A 21,463-nucleotide genomic window follows, 5' to 3' on the forward strand; every position below is an offset into this window, starting at 1 on the left:
AGAGGGTCGCATTCATAATTATGGAAACTCATTAGTCATAACACCAGACAGTGTCAGTGTCGATGTCACCGTCTCATTAATAGTCACATTGTCAGTCTCCGTCCTTTTGACTGGAACCTTCAACAAAAGACATTTCAATTCAGACTCTAATTACACCCTTAACCGTTGCGTTAATGTAGTCGATGCTTGTGTCCTTGTGGAGAGCGTTCGTCCCAAGACAGTGAACAACCTTCTCAAGAAAGCAAGAAAACCGAGCTATACAGGGCTTGACGTCACGCGTTAAATTAAGAGGCACAGCATTTTCTCAGCTGATTCACCCGCTCTGTGCTACAGACTAAAGCGCTGTCATGACATGATGCGTCGTTCTCACACTGAATCTTGGGGCTTCTCCTCATCGGCTAAAGTCACGATCTGATGCGTCCTCGGTGCGCAAGTAAACTTACAGGGATCTCTATCTGTCCTCTTAACTTGGTGTTCTTTAGTTTTGGGATCATTCTCTGGCTGGTATTGATAATACGTAAAACACGCCATGGAGGACACGAGAACACAGATTGAGAAAGACCCAAATCTTTTTAGATACTAAGCTGCATAACTGACATTTTTGGCTAACTTGTGGTGTAACAAGGTTTTCTTTGACCAAACCACAGTGTGTTTAAAGTTGAGGTTTTGTTACATATACAGTACAATGACGTCAACTTACTGCTTATCTTGACTACTTGTGTCAAAAGTTTTGATTGTGACATGTAGACCTACTCCCAGTATTGCGGACTCCACGTCATTGGCAAGGGAACATGGCTTAGCATGACCGGTTAAATGTAACTGCTAGGAATAACAAGCGGAATAAATCAAATCACGCTGGTATTTCAAGACATTGGAGCCGGTGCGGTTTCAGGGGGGAGTGTGATTCCTGAAATGTCATCAGTCTTATAAGACGCTGCATAAAGACACACTGTCGACTAGCTTGGCTTCCATTTCTAAATGTTTGTTTTGTTGAGGTCAGCTGGGTGCGTCATGTTGGAAGAAAGGGGATGTTTGTGTGGCAAGCATGCAATGGTTGTTATTCAGTCTTTGCTGCTTTCACTATCTCCCTCTATCTTTCCATTTCCCAGCCCTCCTGCCAAGTCCGTGTTTGTGTTTGTGTATTTTCTTGCTCTCGGCGTAGACAAATATCCATGTATGTACTTCTTGTACTCGCGTTGTGTTTTTTCCCCCCAAAACCTGGGCAGGGATTTTCCTTGGCGCTGACACAGAAGAAGCTCCTGATCAGCTGCGGCTCCCATCCCAGAGTATTCCCCCCCCCCTCCTCCGTTACTTCTTTGAAGAGGGGAATGTCATTTAGCCGCTTGTCTCTTTTTTTTTTTTTTTTTTTCCTCCATCTGTTCTGTAGCGATAGTGGCTCAGTGTGGGCTAGACGGACAGTTATTAAAGCCCGGACAGTCGGCCTTTGAGGAGCCGAGGGATCAAAGAGCGTCGGACTGTATAGCCGACCCTCAAATCCTCCCGATGCCAGTAGGATCGGATTAGCTGGGCATCGCGGAGACGTCTTGGCCCGTATCGCCATTCATCAACCCCTCCAATATGTGTCATGTGTCTGCTGCTGCCTATGCACACACATATACACACACACTGTTTTCTTATTGCCTCAATTTTACATGGACTAACACTCAGTGACGTAGTAGTAAATTAAAAGGTATATAAGCTACCTCCACTTGGTCATCATCACAACCCTCAGTATAAACAAAAATCAATTACAGTATATTTTCAGACAAGCATTATTATATGCAGTTTGATGCAATTTACTATGACGTACACTAGAGATTGACCCGTTGGCCAAGTTCGCTGTGATGAGAACATAGACGCCAAAAGGTGAAAACAGTGTGCTCAACTCCCAGAAACAATTCACTCTGTGCCTGGTTCAAAACATCACGACTTGTAGAGAAAAAACAGCACTTTCATTGACTAATGTTTAACAATTTATTTGTGCAGTGTGTCAACGTATGTTTCGCTGATGAAGGCTTTATAGCTGAAATGTCCGTTGACAAGCTGCCCAAATAAAGTGAGGGTTAGTGAGGGTGGTGGGTGATGGAAGACTGTACAGATAAAAATCACCTGAAATAGTTCCACATATAAACCTTGCTACATCAATTATATTGAGTTACTGATATTTCATTTTCAAAATGTATGAATCTACAGGCCATATAATAAAAAACATGATAGTAGCGACTATTTACAACAATAAGGTCAGTCTTCTTACTTTGGATAATGCTAATAGCCTCTATCACTCAACATAGTGTGTGCTAAAGTGTTAGCACTGGAGCTACTGGGGACACATGGATTATTTTGGAGTCTGCTCTCATCGTTAACATCGCTTACTTCCTTTAAAGATTTATATCAAGTTAAAACAGTGGGTCAACTCTGTTCCTGCAAATAAAAAGGCGGGTAAACTGAGTTTAGGTGGGTTCACCCTCTACTGCATCCCTGCCAACACTAATACACACCACCTCTTCCTCCCTCTTACATTAGTGTAAGCCAAAAATTGCAGGTCAGCTAAGGGAATCCACAGTTCCACCGGGCCCATGCTGGATTTTCCCATTAGGATGATTGCTGTCTTTGTCCCAGCAGAGCTAGCCGTGACAGTGGAATAGCACACTAATGGCATTAGAGGGAGTGAACCTGCTGTTCGGGCTCCTGTAAATAACATAAAAAAGGCTGCTGTGGAACAGTCGGTTAAGCCGCCCTCTCACATTAACCCACATTGCAGCAGCGTGAACGCCCATCACAACAGGAGGCCAGGCTGTATATCAAGGCCTTGTAATGTTGTCTGGTTGTTTACTGCCACCGACTATCTGGATTTGGCTCTTGATGCTATCAAACCTCTATTTCCTCAGCCACCTGCCATAGAGAATTTGTAATCTGGATGTGTTTTTTTTCCTTGTCACTTGTTTTTTTATGTGGTTGTATAACAAAACCACATAATTGAACAGCTGTGTTGGGGATCGCATATTTCATATAACATATAGCAACATTTTTATATTCTTATGTCGCTGCGTTTCCACTTCCTTTATTGATGTTGTTCCTTGAGCTCTGTAGACCAACAATTTCTTCCGTTTTTGCTCAAATTAAGGTTCTTATGGGTATAATGGGTATAATGAAAAAAATGGGCAAAATGAAAAAGAATGAAGCTCTCTCTTGTTTATGTTGTCAGGGTGAGACCTTTTAAAGAGACCCACATTCTCCGTTGCGGGTTTGCGTGTCTTTGACTGTGTTCAGCAGTCCGACATACTGCTAAACGATAATTAGTGTGTGTCTTATGTGTGTTTCCTCAGGTGTTCCTGGGTCCTAACGGCGAGGTGGAGGAGTACTCCGTGATCTCCATTCAGCGGAACACGGCCGTCAGCTCGGACCTCATTCTGGACCAGAACGAGGAGCATCTCTTCATCATGACCTCCACCATGGTACTGGCACGCAACTGACCAGCTGATTTGTATAATTTGTTTCAATATCATAGGGCTTAATGTGTTTTTGTCCCACACATACCAAAGTCTTGTTTCCCAGTAATGACGGTGAACATTTAGACTCTCTCGATGCTGTCCCCAATTCTCTCCCTTCCAGTAAGGCAGCCTGTAGGTGGGATTAATCTAACGACCACATTTTCATTTTGTATTGTTCCATTGGGAAAACTGGGCCACCTATTCTTTTTAATCAGATTTTGTAAGAGCTTAGTGTGAATATCTTTGCGCTGTTCCCGCTTCCAGCTGCAGAAGAGGCCGGTGGCCGAATGCCAGCAGCACCCAGACTGTCACTCCTGCCTGCTGGCCCACGACCCCTACTGTGGCTGGTGTGTCCTGGAGGGAAGGTGAGATTACCACTACCAGTAAACACTCTGTAAACGCTGTGAAAAGTTACTGAGTCACTTTAAAAAAAAACAACAACAGAAATTATAGGCCTATATAGGATCTTTCCCATGCGATGCAGAAAGCATGAGAGGAGAGAGTTCAGTTAAATACCATACAAGAAGGGCCGCTGTATTGTTGTTTTTGGCACTAGTGTTAATTGTAGTGTTGTTGTTTTTATATAGCATTTACAACAGTTTCAAACATGGAACAAAGTGATATTGTTCAAGTTAGAAGGTACATGTTTGTGTGTTGTTGACAAGCACTCATGTAGTGCCTCTTGTCCAACTGGAAACAGATGTTGTACAGCCTAATATGTGACATTGCACATGTTTTTACAGACTATGTTAAGCGTTTTAAAAATAAGATTCTGAAATTCATGTCTGAAAATGTCCGTCCACATTACTCAACTACTACTCAACACAACTAGCCTAACAAAGAAACAATAATACTGTAGCTGGATGAATGTTAACTAAACTACTATCATGGATGCATTTGAGTATTTCATGTTAGAGGTAGTGTTTCCTCCTCATGCTTGAGTAGGTTTGATGCAGATTGGTTTTACTATTGGCCAGTTTCTGATGCAATGCATATGGAGAGCCTACAAACTTTGTTTTCTCTCATGTGATGTGATTTTAAAATGTAGTCAAGTGCAATGCTTAAGTCAAAACATACTTATGTAAAACTCATAATTCCTGACTTTTTATTTAATTTCTGAAAAAAAAAGAAACACCTTCACACACTAAGGGAGGCCTAGAGCTGAGATGTTCTGTTTCCTCCACTGCGCTATCTTGAATCAAAGATGGTTAGAGCTGATTTAGTCCACAGTGTTTCAGTGCGAACCACTGCTACAAGCCTCAAATGACTTCAAAAAATACTCAGAAAAGTACAAGTACACAAATAAAGTTACTGAATTACAGTGAACGTAACTTCCACCTTTGAGTAACAGTTACTGTAAACTCAACACCATAGCTCCAGTGCAAATCCCATCAATAATTTGACAACCCAGTTTCATCACAGGGATCATTAAAGTTTCATCTAATGTAATCGAATCTAATCTTGCCTAATCTATTATTAAAAAAAAAAGTTTGGACAAATGTGAAACTACAAATAAATAAACCAGAAAGTTATGCACAGTTTGAAAAGTTGTTGATGAAAAAAGTCTAACATTGATAGATGGCTCCTCTTTCTATCCCTGACTCTTTTCTTTTATACAGGAACTAGTTTGTTGTATCAGTGACAGTGTATTAGTATTGGTTGCTTGTAACATTAGCGATCCAGGAACTTAAACTTCTGTTGCATTCATTTGAAATTTTCTCCACATAAAACTCTCAGCCAGTCAGGTTTCTGTTGTGTTACATTGTTTCATTTAGAACCACATAGGCCTAGTTCATAGGAATTTTACCAAAACTCACAAAAACAAATGTTCAGGGCCATTATTCAGCAAAGCATCTGCAGACAAGGAAGCTGCTGGCGCTCATGTTGGTTTAGACCGAGTGTTTTTGCCAAGTCATCCTAAAAAAAGACTTTGAGTTCGCTCTTTGGGGATTGTTTTCCGAGTGTGATGAAAGGCATCTAAACCCGCCGTCCCATCTGTCTCTCCTCCTCTCTCCTCTCTTCTCTGCCTCATCCACCTGGCCTCTCTCCTCCCTCTCACCTGTTTTTCTTTTCCCTCTCAGTTCCTCTCCTAGTTTGTTCTTTCTTTTAGTTCCTCTCAGTCGATGGGTTCCTCATGCAACAGTGCTCTCGTCAGATTTTTAGGACTTTAAATTCAGTTTTCTTCCTATCTTTTTCCCCTATGATGATGTATGCAGGATGTTCGAAAAGTCTACATTTATTATGAATTATGAATTAAAATCAGTCACTGCTTTCTACTCAACATGAACACCGGCAACTTCCCGACATGTTGGCAAATGGAGTGCTGCTATTTAAAACTTACTCACTCACTTACACATTGACCCACCTGGTCCTCAAATTCCCGGAATACCATGGAATTTCAGGGAATGTCAGGGGTTTTGATAAATTTTCTGGGATATATATCAGGATAAATATCAAGGTATTTTACAAATGTGTCATACAGAAATATAGCAGAATGTGTTTTCCAACTTCTTTCATATATTCATTGCATTAGCTAGTGGTTTTCAGCCCAACTGGACTGGAGACCGGACTGTTCAACCCTTAAGAAAAAAGGCGGGGAACTCTTTTGTATGACGTGCAGAATTAAATGAGATTGGTCTTAAATTGTATTTGAACTTGAATTAAAAAAAGTCCTAAAAAAAATCTTAAATTTGACTTGCAGAAACCTGTAGTCACCCTGACTTAGACTCTAGAAAGAAGTGGCTCATCTGAGGAAAAATGATGTTCTCTACTTCGTTTTTTAGATGTACAGTAGTGATGAATTATCTGCTACTGGTGGTATGCAGTTTAGGACTTGTGGTATGACTTGTAGATGCATAGTAGATGATATTGAAGATTCATTTTCATGGCTTAAAATGATATAGAACAGTTGAGTAAGAGAGACAGACTGATAGATCTTCAGTATGACAAGGGCAGAGAGCTTGTCTTAAATTCCCAATGCATGGAATCAGAGGTGGGGACTCGAGTCACATGACTTGAACTCAAGTCAGACTCAAGTCACAATTTTAACTGCTTGGGACTTGACACTGTAAATGACTTATATTGAAAGTGATGAGATTTGTTCCAGCAGACGACTGAATTTAAATTCTGTTTTCTGAATTTGTATGGAATGATTGAATTTATTGAAGTTGAAACTGATTATAGAAATCAAACTCATGATGCTCTTACCACGTTTTTTATCCAATTAAAACCATATTGCATTGAAAAGTCCTAGATATTTAGTTTTCTTTAAGATATTAAATTGGACTCTTGATTTGTTCTGACGTGACTTGCTGTTCTACATTTAGACTTGAGACTTGACTTGAGACTTGTGCCTCAAGACTTGAGACTGACTTGGGACTTGAGTAAAGTTGACATGGTCACACCTCTGCATGGAATACATTGTACATGTGTCTTGGACCGCTGCTCCATGTAACACCCCACTGGATCTAACAGTGTAGCCTTGGTGCTGTCCCGTAGGTGTATGCTGCAGTCAGAGTGTGCACGTGGGGCCCAGCCAGGCCAGTGGCTGTGGAGCTTCGACATGGAGCAGCAATGTCTGGCCGTCCAGGACCTCAACCCCTCCAACATCAGCAGAGAGGAGACCAGGACGGTAAGGCTGCACGACCTCAATCCGAGGCCTTCAAACCTTAGAGTCTTAGGGCAGATTTCTATAGTCTGTTGGCTTTGGTCTGAGTCAGGAGAGGAGTTGTCGCTCTGCTGTGTTTACAGTTTAGTTACATTTTACTGGGGATGGGAAGATATGCTTATCTCACGATATGATTCAATATGCCATATGGGGTTCACGATTCTGTACAACCATAATACGATGTAATAAATAAGTGCATCTCTGAGCCACAAATCTTTCTAGCGATGGCATTGGCTCGTGATTACTGCAGCAGAATAAAATGGAGCTAATATTGCGTTTCATTTTTCTGTTCCATGATATGTATTGTCACATTTTTGTATTGCGATATACTGAATTTTGATATATTGTCCCATCCCGACGTTTTACACAACAAAAGTTGGTGCTGGAAAGGACTTTTTCAGGGTAAAACCTGTCTTTAACCCATAATTCACGGTGTATTTAACCCATAATGCACTTGGTTCTTGTTGGGTTGGATCACTCCAAACAAAGCTCCGGGGTCGGTTTCAGATGTTTTGTATAGCTTTTTCTCAGTGCACTACTTTTTGCACTAAATGAGAAATTTCCCTTGTTGCACAGGCACATACTTGACTGTTTTTTTACTGTTCAGGCTGATTGAAGCCTGAGGGAAAATTGTCTCAAATTTTATTTGAAATCGCATTAAAGTGTTACATTTAACTTGCACAAACCCGTAGCCACCCTGATTTAGACTCCAGAAGAAGAAGTGGTCCATCTGGGGAAAAAGAACATTCTGTGCAGCTCATTCTAGAGTTGTTTTCCAAAACTATATATATCTATTTTGGAGAAAAAAATCTGCCTTCACTTAATGTGATTATATGTGCATCAATGTGTCTGTGTATGTGAGTATAGGCGTCTCCCAGATTGTAAATTTCTTACATAAAAATGCAGACATCTATAGTGTGGGTATAGTATGTCTGCCCTCATATTCTGCACGTACACCCCCCCCCCTCCCCCTTCTATAATAACAGTCCATTCACATACCAAAACATCATAATACATAGGGCCCGCATATCACCTAGGCACAATTCATGTCCCCGTTGGAATCCCTTATCAGCTGAGGTGGGAGATTTACTGTTCCTTGCCTGGGTGGACTGTGTGTGTGTGTGTGTGTGTGTGTGTTACCTTGTTATTGTTAAGTGTCAGTGCCTCAAGAGCAGATAGCGATCGCAGCCCCGTCCTGGCCTGTCCTGGCACAGTGGAAATGCACAGTATCAATCATCTGCGTAGAGGATGGTGCCTCTGGATAGCGTGGAGACAGACAAACAATACATAATAACTGTCTGACATCATCGGAGGACTAAAGGACAAATTGTCTTTGGATGAGTCCAAATACACTGAGTGGGTGTAAAGTAGACCTGTTGGGATCGAAGGCTTGTTTTTCTGTAAGTTCTAGATACACTGAGACTAGCTGAACCGGCTAAATGTTAAGTGTGTTTTTCAGTCTGATAGAGTGTGATAGTTTGGGATCCCAAGTCACTCATAATCAACCGTGGATATGGATTATGGATAGAAAGTCTCTCTGTCTTGTCGTCTTCAGATCTCTCTGTCAGTCCCAGGCCTTCCGGTGTTAGAGGAGGGCGAGTCCTACACCTGTGTCTTCCAGGACAGCCAGAGTCCCGCCGCTGTCACCGAAACCGGGGTCACCTGCCAATCGCCCGACACCCACAGGGTGCCCATGGTGCCACCAGGGCAGGGTGAGTACATTTTTTAACCCCTAGGCCTGGACTTTTTATTGTTTTGGGAACAAAGCCGATGACAGAGAGTGTAATAGAAGGACTGAACTCTTCAACTTTGTGATTGGAGGATTTGGCTGCTGTCCTGGATTGTGATTCATGCTTGTGTGTGGTTCAGCCTCTGTTCCTGTATATCTAGGCTAGCCCAATCCTCTTTTATAAGTCAGGTTGCGCAGTGGGGAGTAATCTGTATTTGTGAGCAAACAGCCTTCTGCAAATCAAATTCCTCCAGCGTTTGTATGCCTCTTTATGCTCTTCGGTTTTCTCGGGGTGTGTGATTGTTTAGCGTGTTCAGAGCAGCTTATTTTGTCGAGGTAAGTCATCGGTGATGACAAAAGAAGATTAAAGCGGCTTGTAAATAAAAATTGAAGCATCTAAGGCGGTCACACTCCCCCATACAATCACACAGAAACAGAAATCCCTTGCTGGCAGAAAGGCATCTAGTCTTGAATCCCAACATTCACACGATTTCTCTCTCTCTCACTTTCTTTCTCTCTCTCTCACACATACACACAGACACACACACTGGTTCCCATGCCTACATTCCTGGAGCGTTCGGCTTGTTGTGGTTCTCAGGGCGCTAGAGTCAGGGGGGAGGCAGCCTGGGGGTATTATCGAGATATGGACACACAAGGAAGAAGACTGTCGGATCTGAGAGGCATTATTTAGGGATCTAGCCGCGGCTTATCTTCGCTAAAAGAGGGCTGGGACCAGCGCTCTGTAAACATCGCGCAGGAGACGTGGAACCGCTGCCTGAAAGTCGGAGATCAGATTTTCACCTGAATGTTCACTCTGTGCCTTTTTTTGAATTGAAAATCATAGCGTTCAGTATGTATTCACTCCAGGCTGTCTGCGGTTTAAAAACGGCTTGAATTCAATTATCTAAACTCCAGGTGTTTACAAGGTCTTGAATACAGTTTGTGTGCAGTTCGCTGACTTCACCCTTTTCAGGATTCCTGGGCGCCGATGTTAAAATGTCTCGGTCACCTCTCGTTGCTATTTTGAGCCACCGGCATGCGAAGCGGCCTTGGCCTCTTATCAGCTCACGCGTGCGAGCCTCCAGTGTGTCCCCAGCGTTCGGTACACAGTAGGCCACCGAGCCTTGAACCCTGCTCTTGTTTATGTCTGGGCTCATGGAGCTGGGGTGAGGTGGGGTGTATGGGGGGGGGCATGCACATGGATTTTATTAGGGCTCTGTGTTTCGGCCAAACCTTCTCCCACGTCCCCCCCCCCCCCCGCCCCTCAACCCCCTCTCGCTGTGTTTTGAGGAACCGCCGCGCTCAGACTAAGACGTACTTTGTTTTTTTCCGAATTAAGACGATAAGCCTCGCCAAGTATTTTTTCCAGAGAGTGAATGTTGTTTTTCAGCTTCCCCCCTCCTCATGCTCTCTCTCCCTCTGCTCTTCTCCTCCTCCTCAGATTTCGTCACGGTCACCTTGTCTCTCCGTTTCGGCGACGTCACCGTCACAGAGCGGGACTTCACCTTCTTCGACTGCACGGCCGTGAAGCAGCTGTCTGGCAGCATGCCGTGAGTTAGCGCCCCGTGATTTATCGTCTCCCCTTTTCTTCTTGTCTTCTTTCGGCTCGGCTCAGGCTCCGCTCTTCCGACTTCTTCTCCTCTCCGCGGACTTTATAATCGAGTCTTATTCTCTGCGAGTCTCTTCTGTTCCCCTTTTTTTTTTATACCTTCATCCTTTGTCTCTCCCATCAGTTTCTCCTTTTCCTTCCTTGTTTGTCTGTCTTTTGTTTCTTGCTTTTTTTTTTTTACTTTACTTCTTACTCGCTCTCTTGTTTTTCCCTTTTCTGTCTTTATTCCATTACCCCAAACGCTGTCCTTCAGCCACGTATCTCCTGATGAACCAACACAACGTGTGGCTCTGAAGGCTGCAGGCTACCTGACTCCTGCCTTCCATTCTCCTGATGGTCTTTCCAGGTCCACATGTGCCGATCACATGGCTCAACCCTGCTCCTCTAGCCTGGGTTGAATTGAAACTATCCTCCCACACCACACTGGAATGATTTGGACAGACATCTGGTATAAGAATGTTAAAAAACAAACATGCTGACTAGCTCTGGTCAGGGAGGAACCTCCATCATATCAGTGGTAGATGACATTGATTATCTGATATGTTAACATAAACTGAAATCAGAACATCCCAAAATCTCACTAATGTAATGAAAACCTGTAAAGCTCCAAAATGAAAGTTGAGATGTTTTGAAGTTTTTACCATGCCATAATATCATATTATGACACTTTTGTGCTTCTTTGGCTTGACATTGAATTTTCTCAGATTCTTTCCTGGGTACCTTATCTTCTCTGATCTCATGCTGTTGTGTTGCCATGCCCTGCCATGCATGTCTCCCACGCTTCCCACCACTCCGATAAGGAACTGAGGCTCAATTCAATTAGAGCACTGACCTTTCTTACCACTGGGGGCAGATTGGCAGCAATTGGATTACTCTGTGTGGTATAAACTGGCTGGGTCTCTCTCTCTCTCTCTCTCCCTCTCTCTCTGTGTAGCATCCTTTTCTCCTTCCCCATCTCTCATCTCCCTCTGACAGATAAACAGCCAGCATTTCTTATTCTGCCCCTCTTTGTCTTCACTTCTCTCCCCCGTAGCTCCTAACCTTGACTCATCTTTTTTTTTTTTGCCGAACCTTCCAGGAGCAATGCAATAAATCTTTAATCATATAATCTACCGTGTCTGTCTCCAGTTGCCGTGGGTGTGTGTTGAGTCGATGGGGCTGTAACTGGTGCGTTCACCAGCACTCATGCACCCACAAGCCCACCTGTGAGGAAGGGGTGATCATCTACAACCAGCACGTAAGTTGCAGTGTAATATCAAATGCACACAGTTCATCTTATTTTACAGGCTCCAATAAGACGGCAATGATCAAGGTATTAAAATAGATGCGGACATCCCCAAATGTCAATTTTTGAAAGGTTCATTTTGTTATTATTTCTGACTAAAAGTACCTGAATGTGCGTAAAGTTGTATTTATGACTTCTGAACTCGAAAGTAGGAGCTGGTAAGTATGTGAATGGTCAAATGTTTGTTATACGAAGGAAAGTTTTAATTTTACATGAATGTTTTCACTGAGCCTCATATACCAAGACGAGCATACATCATTTTTTAACCTGTAATCATTCCATGTAGCCTGTGTGGCCAAGTGCATGAGCCATAAGCGACAGTAACACAATAACACCCGGTTATGTGTTTCACATCACATTTGAGTTCTTCTCAGTCTGTGAATTTGGTTATTTCCATTTTTCTTTTGCCGTTATGTTTTTTTTCTGTCTCACCCTCTCCTCATGTCTTCCCGTCCTCCTCCTCCCCCCTCCCCCAGTTTAAACTCCCCACCTCGGCTCCTCCCACAATCAAAACTCTTAAAGTCGCCACGACACCCGCTACCACAACGGTCGCCCCGACAACCACCACCACCCTCCCGACCACCACGACACCCGCCACGACCACGACTGTCGCTACGACGACGCCGACCCCGCCGACGACCGAAGCCCCGACAACCGTAGCGACCACTCAGGAGCCGACAACGCCTCCGACACCCACCGCTCTCCCTACGACCACCAGCCCAGAGCCGACAACCTATCCCGTCACAACCCTGCCCCCCCGGCCTCCCAGCACCCCGCCGCCCACCGCAGCGGCACCCACCTCCTCTCCGCCACTGGAGGTCACCACAGGGGAGGAAGAGCGGCAGACCGAAGCGGGAGAGCTCGTCGTCGCGTCCGAAAGCGACACCGAAGACGCGCCGGTTACCCCCGGCGACGTCGAGGTCGCCGCGGACACCGAGCCGGCGCCCGTCACCACCGCGGACGCCGGTCGGACCGACGATCCGGACCCCCTGATGCCCCTGATGATCCCGGCCCCCGAGGCCTTCCCCCTGGAGGTGGTGACGGAGTCGCCCCCTAGCGGCGCCCGGGAAGCCGAGGAAGCGCCGAGCCTGGCGGAGCCTCCCACGCGGGCCTCCTCCGGCCTCCCCCTGCCCACGCCCTTCCCCGTGGGCGAGCCGGCCGACTCGGAGCCCTCCCTCTACCTGGACCTGACCCAGCCCCCGACCCCGCTGCCCCCGCAAGACCCCGAGACCCTCACCGAGGCGGGGAGCCGGGGCGGCGACCCGGAGGTGCCCGTCTGGCCGAAGGAGGAAGCGGACGAGGCCGCCGCCGCCGCAGACAATGACACGGCGACCTTTTCGGCCGCCACGGTGCTGTCGGGTGACGGGGAGGTGGACCACGGCCCCGCGGCCTACCCCCGCCTCCTGGACGCCGACTCGGAGCTGGACTACCAGTACGACCCGGCGGACGCCTTCCTCCCGGTGAGTTCCAGCCTCCTCCCTCCTCCTCCTCCTTCTTCTGGAAGCTTCAGCGGCCTGCCAGTGCTCCCAGCTCTTGACTGGACTCTGTAGAAACAAACCGTCTGACTCCCGCTCTCTCCACAGTCTGCCCTTTCCCTGCTACTCCTTTCCTGTCTTTCACTTGTGGCGTTCTCCTTGTTTTGCTTCTGCTTTGGAAAAAAAATGGCTGCTTCAGCTTCAGCTACAGTGGCTGTTTTTTTTTGTGTGAATATTTTCATGTTTCATCATTTGATCAACCATGTTAACAGCTTAGAGTTTAAAGCTCATTTTAAAATGGGCATTTTTCTTTGAAAGGATCCTGGGTGTGTTTTGCGCGAGGAAAAGAGAGAGACAGTGGCTACGTTTACATGCGCACAGTATTTCTGATACTGGCTCAAATCCTGGTCTAGAATCCTGGTCTGAAAACCAACAGCTAACAGGATACCATGTTTACATGCTTCCTTATCCTAGATAATACAAGAATATCCCAGCTACCTTATGCAGCTTATTTGGGTTATTGTAAACAGGATGTGGTGTTACTGGTAATACTTGAGTATCCTGCATTATAAGGGAATATTGGTGCGGGTGTAAATGTAGTCAGAGAGTGAGACAGAGAGGAATTGAGTGTGTGTGTTTAACCTCCTAAAACTGTGTGTGTGTGCACGGGGGACACAGGGGGACGAGGGCTCCTACGTGAGCTGGGGTTCCTCAGCTTGTCCCTGTGTAGAGAAGGTCCAGGGTTCACCGCTGCTCCCTGTCAGAGTGGAGAGGAAGATAACCCTGCTGGCCCGCAACCTGCACCTCTACCAGGTACAACACAGTCCCACACACTACTGCACACAAACACCCATAATCCACACACACCCCGATACACAACTGAAGACTCTACGAACGCTCTTTGGCTTTGCGGTGTGCAGGACAAAGACTTGGACTACGAGTGTGTGCTGGTGATCGAGGGGCGGACGGTGGTGGTGGACGCCTACGTGGAGATGGACGAGATGAATCCCTCCGTCTTCGACATCACCTGTCAACTACACCAGGTCTGACATCCTGTAGTCGCTCAGTATTTTACAAAATTAATTCTCTGGCTGTAATTGATGCAGAATTATGCCGATTCGAGCTAAATTTAGTTCAGTTTCAGTCTGCTGTACATCTGTTTTAACTCGACTCAACTCAATAACTCCAGACCAATACATGATGGAAACGTCATACTTACACCACAGGTTCCACCGGAGTAGATTTTGGACCACCTGGCTGCATAAATTTGCATATTAATGAGGAAAAACTCCCTATAACCCCTTAATACTTTAAGATACGGAGTTCATATTAATACTGCCCATGTGTTATGTGAAGACAAGTATGTTGACGCAGATATATTTGCCAATTAATGCATTAATTAGCTTAATGAATGCCCTCATTAGCATAACCGGTTATGTTTATTATATCATAATAATAATAATAATAATAATAATAATAATAATAATAATAATAATGATACAACTTTATTTGTATAGCACCTTTCATACAAGAAATGCAGCTCAAAGTGCTTTACAACAAAGAAATGACATGCATGAAAATAGACATAGAATGAGCATAACATAAGATGGAAAATGAAACCCACTGAAAAATTATAAAAATAAAGTTAAGAAATAGAGTACATAGAATGCATAAAATCAAGTAAAATACAACATTTTAAAAGAAGTGCAGCAGTGCATAAGCGCGAAATCACGGTGATATCATATCTTTCACATGGTGGACACCTCTTCGTGTATTGAGTATACACAGTTCCTTTTGAAAATGAAACCATCCCGTTGTGTTTTTTTCCCCCAGTATTCGTACTCGGCTCTGGCGGAGGAATACAACGCTATGGTGTACGTGAAGAGGAGGGACACCTTCCATGTGGACAGCGCTCCCGATCTATACGGTGAGGTCAACACCGGTTCTCTCTTCTCGTCTCATCCCGTATTGGAATTGCTCCGGTCTCGTCTCTCCTGCAGGCCGGTGTGCATCGCCCCCCCCCCCCCCCCCCCCAGCTGCAGGTACAGGTCGAGCTTCGGCCTGGACCGGCAGCTGTGTTATCACTCAGAGCCGAACCCTCTGGGCACGCCAATTAGTTTAGCGGTTATTGTTTTTCTGCACTCAACATACAGCTAAAGTCCTCCGAGACAGCTTTTCTCCCCCCCCCCTCCCCCCCCCAAGGACACAACAGCGATCGACAGATTAACACACTCTCAGTGCTCTCTATGGAGTCTCTCTCTCTCTCTCTCTCTCTCTCGCCCACTCACTCCCTGCACGCCTGAGGGTGGAGTACATGTATTTCTCTCTTAGGTATGATATTGTCACATTTGTGAACGTCTGGGGCAGTACACTATGTATCCTCTGAGAAGAACTGACTGTACCTGTGTAGTTATCATTGTTGCTTGCGTGGGTGTGTGTGTGTGTGCGGGAGTTGTTTTGCGTACACTGATACACGCTTCAACGCTGTATTATGCTGATCTCTCCCTCTTCTCTGTCCGTTCTACACCCCAGTGACTCTGTACAACTGTGCGGTGGGCCGGTCAGACTGTAGCCGCTGCCACACGGCGGACCAGAAGTACGGCTGCGTGTGGTGCGGCGGCGCTCAGGCCAGCTGCCTGTATTCAGACTCCTGCGGCGAACCCATAGAGCAGACCTGCCCCGCCCCGGTCATACACACCGTGAGTACAGCCCCGCCACCTCTTCACTAACCGTCGGGGACACGCGATTTGTGTTTCATACAGATGATCTTGTAATGTTAATACGGGACTTAACCTCTTGCCTCACCATTTTTTTTTTTTCTTAATGTTTGATTTTTATGAATTTACTCTGTACAAGTCTTGATGTCCTCCTGTCATTTGTAATCAACCACTAAAAACTGAATAGGGACCGGCAATAGCCAATGAGAGTTGAGTAAAAAAATACAGAAAGGGCTCTACTTCCCGTGTCTGGTTTGGTTGTGTGTTGCAGTAGTGTGGGAGTTTGTGTTTTCGCCAGATTGGGAGGTTGCATGGGGTTAAATCTTGGGTAGTGTGTGTTCCCCAAAGCAAAGATAAATTTAGGCAAGCTGAATATTTTGAAAAGTCTCAGTTGTAAAACTGTGATACGCAAAACCGAAATTCTGGGATTGGAAGCCAAGTGTTCCAAGGACAATCCTCATGCTACAATTACAAATACCCATTTACGCAGTTAACAGATTTACAGATTGATTACTTTACGACTCTTGTCAGTTTGTATCGTCTTGATGCAACCAGGACTTCCTCTGGTCTGGGGAACTTTTCCTAGCAACTCTCCAGCTCCATCTAGTTTCTATGTGCCTGTATGTCATTGTTACTCTGAGGAATCGCTTACTAGGTTGTTAAAGCTCCACAAGAGACTGTACAGACTTATTCAGTTTAATCATATATAGTGCTTATGTGTTGCTATCTATTTCCCACCTGATCACTCAAGTTGTCCACACAATAGATATCTGTCTTTTTGCTCATTAGCCAAGAACTGACGAATATATAGCCAAAACTACTCCGCTCATCCAAAGTAAGTAAACCGTTTCCCGTCTTCCCTCAGATTGAGCCGCTGTCCGGCCTGTTGGAAGGGGGGACGGTGGTCACCATCTCAGGCTCCAACCTGGGCCAGAAGGCTGAAGACATCCTCCACTCGGTGACGATAGCCGGGGTTCCCTGCACCGTCATCCCCGGCCTCTACGAGGTCTCCTCCAGGTACAGACCAGCTGCTTTTTCTGTGTGTCTGAAGGATTCCCTCATGGGTGGAGCCAGTTTCTCGATATTGGGGATTATAAAACCCATTGACAACGCATTGTCTCAGCAGCCTGGTTCATGGGTATTGACTTTGGGAATAACCCCCCCCCCAAACTGTGATTTCTGTCCCCCAGGATCGTGTGCAGGACCAAGGCCAGTGGAGGAGAGAAGGTGGGCCAGGTTTCTGTTGAAGTGAGCGGAGGAGAGTTTGGCCTGTCCAGCCAGAGGTTCAGCTACCAGGTAACAGATTAGACTCAATTAGATCAAGGCAGATTAGATTCAATTAGATTAGATGAATCTTTAATGACCCCCTGGGGAAAGAGGGCGGTTGCCGCAGCAAAATATCAATAGGATTGCAAAGATTAATATAGGATATGAATAAGAATAGAGCAAATGGAGGTTAAACATAATGCAAACAACAATAACATCACTAGAACATATTAAGTAGAAATATAAGCATTAAAACATACAGTATGTATGCAGGATGTGCAAAATAACTAGTAGAACATACTGAGGCAAAAAGTGAATATAAATAAGTAAATATGTACAATGTGAAAATATACAGAAAATGTATGCAGTATGAAAATAAATGAAAGATGCAAAAATATCAGGATATAGCAAATGAGAATATGAAAAGAATGAAAGAAAAGAATGAAAAACAGTGAATTTACAACATCCTCTCTGCCCCCCCTCCCCCCAGGACCCGTTTGTGATGGGGGTGTCACCGGAGAGGGGGCCCAAGGCGGGAGGAACGTCCCTGACCATAACTGGCCGCAACCTGCTGACCGGCCGTCCCACCGACCTCGGCGTCACCGTAGGAGGGGTCCCCTGCAACATGTGAGGCACACACACACACACACACACACACACACACACACACACACACACACACACCTCCATGCTTCAGAGAAAAGACAAATTTCCCTTCAGCGACCAATAAAATATCGCATTTATTTATGTATCGCATTCTATATTGTTTTTTTTCCCCCCTCATCTCTCCCTCTTTGATTTCCTCCTCCTCCCTCCTCCCTCCTCCTCCTCCTCTTCCTTCTCCTCCTCCTCCTCCTCCTCCTCCTCCTCCTCCTCCTCCTCCTCCTCCTCCTCCCTCTTCCTCCTCCGCCAGAGAGCCGCAGGTGCAGGAGTCCAGTGTGGTGTGCGTGACAGGCAGCAGTAATAAGACGGGGGACCACCGGGTCACGCTGCACTACGGCAGCAGCCAGCGCCACCTCCACACCGCCACCTACCACTACACACACAACCCCAACATCACCCACGCCACGCCGGCCAAGAGCTTCCTGGAGTAAGTCTGCGTGTGTGTGTGTGTGTGTGTGTGTGTGTGTGTTATTATAATTAAAAGATAAGACAGACATAAAGGGAAATACTGTGAGTTTTTTAAGGCTCTTCTCTCTGTGCAGCGGCGGGCGGCGGATCTACGTCTCGGGCCACAACCTGGACGTGGTGCAGGAGCCCAGGATGGTGGTGTCCGTCTCTCCCTTTGAGTCCATCAGCCAGGCGGAGAGGAGGAAGAGGAGGAGGAGGAGGAGGAGGAGGAGGAGGAGGAGGAGTGGAGAGCGGGAGGCCGGCAAGGAGTCCGGCTGTCCCGGAGACCCGCTCTGTCCCGCCAAACAGGTCCGCGTGAGTGTGTTTATCAAAAGTTAGATTTCAAGCCTTCAAAAACCGCCTTATTCACTCGAGTAGGTGTGTTATTGTGTGACACATCAGGGTAATTAACACGTTTCTCTAACATATTTCCCTTCAAAACCTAAGCAAAACCTTCTCACTTCTCACTTAGTTCAACCAGAGCTGCGAGGTCAACTCCTCCTCCCTGATCCTGTGCCGCTCTCCCACGGTGGACTCCTCCGTCTGGGGGTCAAAGGTCACCGTGGAGTTCCTGCTGGACAACCTGCGCTTCGACTTCAGCGGCCTGAACCCCCAGGCCTTCAGCTACGAGCCCAACCCCGTCCTGCGGCCCCTGAACCAGCAGGAGCCCCTCAAGGCCTACCGCTACAACCCGGGCAGCTTCATCCAGCTGGAGGTCAGATCACAACCAGCCGTAGACGGGCTGTTGTGGAAGTGGTGGCGTTATTAAATGAAGCGATGATGGTGCTGTTAGTGTGTTCACTGCCACAACCTGGGTCACTAGATATAGTTTCAAGTGTGAAAGAAGCTTACGTCTCCCCTAAAAAGCTGAACTTTTCTCAACTTTAGAAAACGCTCCACACTGCTTTAGAAGAAGCCAGACAGAGTATCTTTTTCCAAAGCTGCTTTCCATTCACATGCACACGCTTCCCATTGGTTTAAATAAAAAAAAGTCACCGGTAGGTTGAAAAAAGCAGAATGTGTGAAAAGACGAGTTAAGACGAGCAGTTGAATCCAAGACTGGTTTATCAAGGCCTGCTGCCACAGAATTGGTAGCTTCCAGTAACTGGAGATGGTTGTTAGCAGTCATGGTATTTGTCATAGTGTTGGAAGTATGAACAACAGTAGCATGAATCATGTGCTCTGCAAGGTTATTATAGCTAAAAAAGAAACAAAGATCAAAACTAGGTGCTAAAAACATAACTGAAACTGAAATCAAAATGCAAACTAGACTTTAAATGAAAACTAGACTTTCTGCTAAAACTAAAACTGTTTATCTACTTGTAAAACTAACTAAAATAAAATATACATGAAATGTGTTAGAAATGTGTTAATCTGTGTATGTGCAGGGTAAAAAAGAGAATGTATTTTGGGTCAGTAATTGATGGCTATTTTTAATGAACGTTATTGAAGAATTAATGTAAATAACATTTGAATAGAATTTCTGATTCATTGTTTGTGTTACACAATACCTGTTGCAAACATATACAAAATACATGTTCTGAACTTCTACCATTGCACCTTTAAAATACTACAGCTACCAAAAATACTACAGCTAGAACTGAAACTAAATAAAACCTAAACTGAAACTAAACATTTGTAAAAAAAACCCAAAAACAAATAAAAAACCTACCAAATCCACACTAAAAACGAACAAAAACTGAACTGAAATTGAAATAAAAATCCCCAACTATAATAACGTAGTTAGATTTTGTCTTTTCCTCTCTCTCCTGACAAGGTCCTTTTTCCGTTCGAACCCAACATTTCCCTTCTCAACATTTTCATCCCACCCGTGTGTTTCCAGGGGGAGAACCTGGACCTGGCCATCAGTAAGGACGAGGTGGTGGTGTTGGTCGGGGAGGGGGTGTGTGCCGTGAAGACCCTGACCAGAAACCACCTGTACTGCGAGCCGCCGCCCCAGCAGCCGGCCCCGGGGCCCAATGGCAAGAAACGCGAGGGCTCGGACAACCTGCCGGAATTCACCGTGAGTCCATCGCTGTTCTTTTTTAGGTTTTAGTCGCATCATTTCCAAACAAAGCAACTGGAATACATAATCTGTAGCGATGTGACACGCACTGCTGTTTGAAGCCCTTTACTGGCTAATTAACTGTGTGTGTGTGTGTGTGTGTGTGTGTGTGTTTCAGGTCAAGATGGGCAACCTGAACTTCTCCCTGGGCAAGGTTCAGTACGACAGCCTCAGCCTGTCCACCTTCCCTCTGGAGGCCCAGATAGGAGTCGGGGTCGGGGCGTCCATCGTGGCTCTCATCGTCCTCATCATAGTGCTGATCTACAGGTGGGAGGATAGACTGTATGTGTGTGTGTGTGTGTGTGTGTTTATGTGCATGTGGGAGAGTGCACCTTTTACATCAGGGTCATGGTGGCAAACCTGGGATCGGGATTGTCACTTTTAAGATGACATGAAAGACAGACATTTCTGCATTCTGGCCCAGTTTGACCCTGCTATCAAGCCTAAGCTACCCAGGTCGACCCCTTTCACAGTTTTGGGGTGACTAATCCGGTGTGAAATGGGTATTACTTGTCCCTTCTCCTCCATCCCTGCCCCCTCCCTCCCTCCATTCATTCTCCGCGTTTGTCTCTTTCAGGAGGAAGAGCAAGCAGGCTCTGAGGGACTACAAGAAAGTCCAGATCCAACTGGAGAACCTGGAAACCAGTGTGAGAGACCGCTGCAAGAAAGAGTTCACAGGTAAAAAGAGTGCGAGAAGGGGAAAGTGAGACGAAGAGGGAGAGAGCAGGAGAGAGCGGAAGGAGAAGGGGACGGGGAAAAGCCAGAGACGGAAGAACAAGAAAGTTTGTTTTTCTTCCCGGGGGCCAACAGATCCACTTTGTTTTCAGACTGGCCTTATGACATTATCCCATTACATCAAACCTCCCAGATGAAATTTTTCCTCAGATCCCACATGGAGGAACGAGTTTAATTTTAGCCAGTAGTCATCAATGTCCAAAGTCAATATTTACCCGCTCTCACCTCCCAGCACAGTTCCTACCATCCGCTTTCAGCATTCAGCATCCCATCATTCAGTCCTTTAATTACAGTGGCTAGCATAATGTTAAATG

At 45.6% G+C, this 21,463-nt stretch overlaps 1 protein-coding gene across 1 annotated transcript in view; it reads left to right on the forward strand.

Annotated features, from left to right (window-relative positions):
- LOC139663455 (plexin-B1-like) overlaps window positions 1-21,463 on the forward strand; it is a 78,330-nt gene that overhangs the window by 50,428 nt on the left and 6,439 nt on the right. Inside the window, exons 6-25 of the mRNA XM_071542137.1 lie at window positions 3,327-3,455; window positions 3,756-3,856; window positions 6,990-7,122; window positions 8,714-8,870; window positions 10,329-10,437; window positions 11,625-11,733; window positions 12,258-13,241; window positions 13,935-14,069; window positions 14,177-14,299; window positions 15,090-15,183; window positions 15,789-15,955; window positions 16,839-16,990; window positions 17,164-17,269; window positions 17,730-17,866; window positions 18,153-18,329; window positions 18,445-18,658; window positions 18,822-19,064; window positions 20,193-20,372; window positions 20,533-20,681; window positions 20,992-21,092. Coding sequence (XP_071398238.1) covers window positions 3,327-3,455; window positions 3,756-3,856; window positions 6,990-7,122; window positions 8,714-8,870; window positions 10,329-10,437; window positions 11,625-11,733; window positions 12,258-13,241; window positions 13,935-14,069; window positions 14,177-14,299; window positions 15,090-15,183; window positions 15,789-15,955; window positions 16,839-16,990; window positions 17,164-17,269; window positions 17,730-17,866; window positions 18,153-18,329; window positions 18,445-18,658; window positions 18,822-19,064; window positions 20,193-20,372; window positions 20,533-20,681; window positions 20,992-21,092 — 3,700 coding nt within the window. The remainder of the gene's footprint in view (window positions 1-3,326; window positions 3,456-3,755; window positions 3,857-6,989; window positions 7,123-8,713; window positions 8,871-10,328; window positions 10,438-11,624; window positions 11,734-12,257; window positions 13,242-13,934; window positions 14,070-14,176; window positions 14,300-15,089; window positions 15,184-15,788; window positions 15,956-16,838; window positions 16,991-17,163; window positions 17,270-17,729; window positions 17,867-18,152; window positions 18,330-18,444; window positions 18,659-18,821; window positions 19,065-20,192; window positions 20,373-20,532; window positions 20,682-20,991; window positions 21,093-21,463) is intronic.

This window comes from Centroberyx affinis, unplaced genomic scaffold, assembly GCF_046629955.1.
Source record: "Centroberyx affinis isolate AG114_WGS23_722 - 3 ecotype Tasmania unplaced genomic scaffold, CSIRO-AGI_Caff_v1 ptg000225l_1, whole genome shotgun sequence".
NCBI classification, from domain to species: domain Eukaryota; kingdom Metazoa; phylum Chordata; class Actinopteri; order Beryciformes; family Berycidae; genus Centroberyx; species Centroberyx affinis.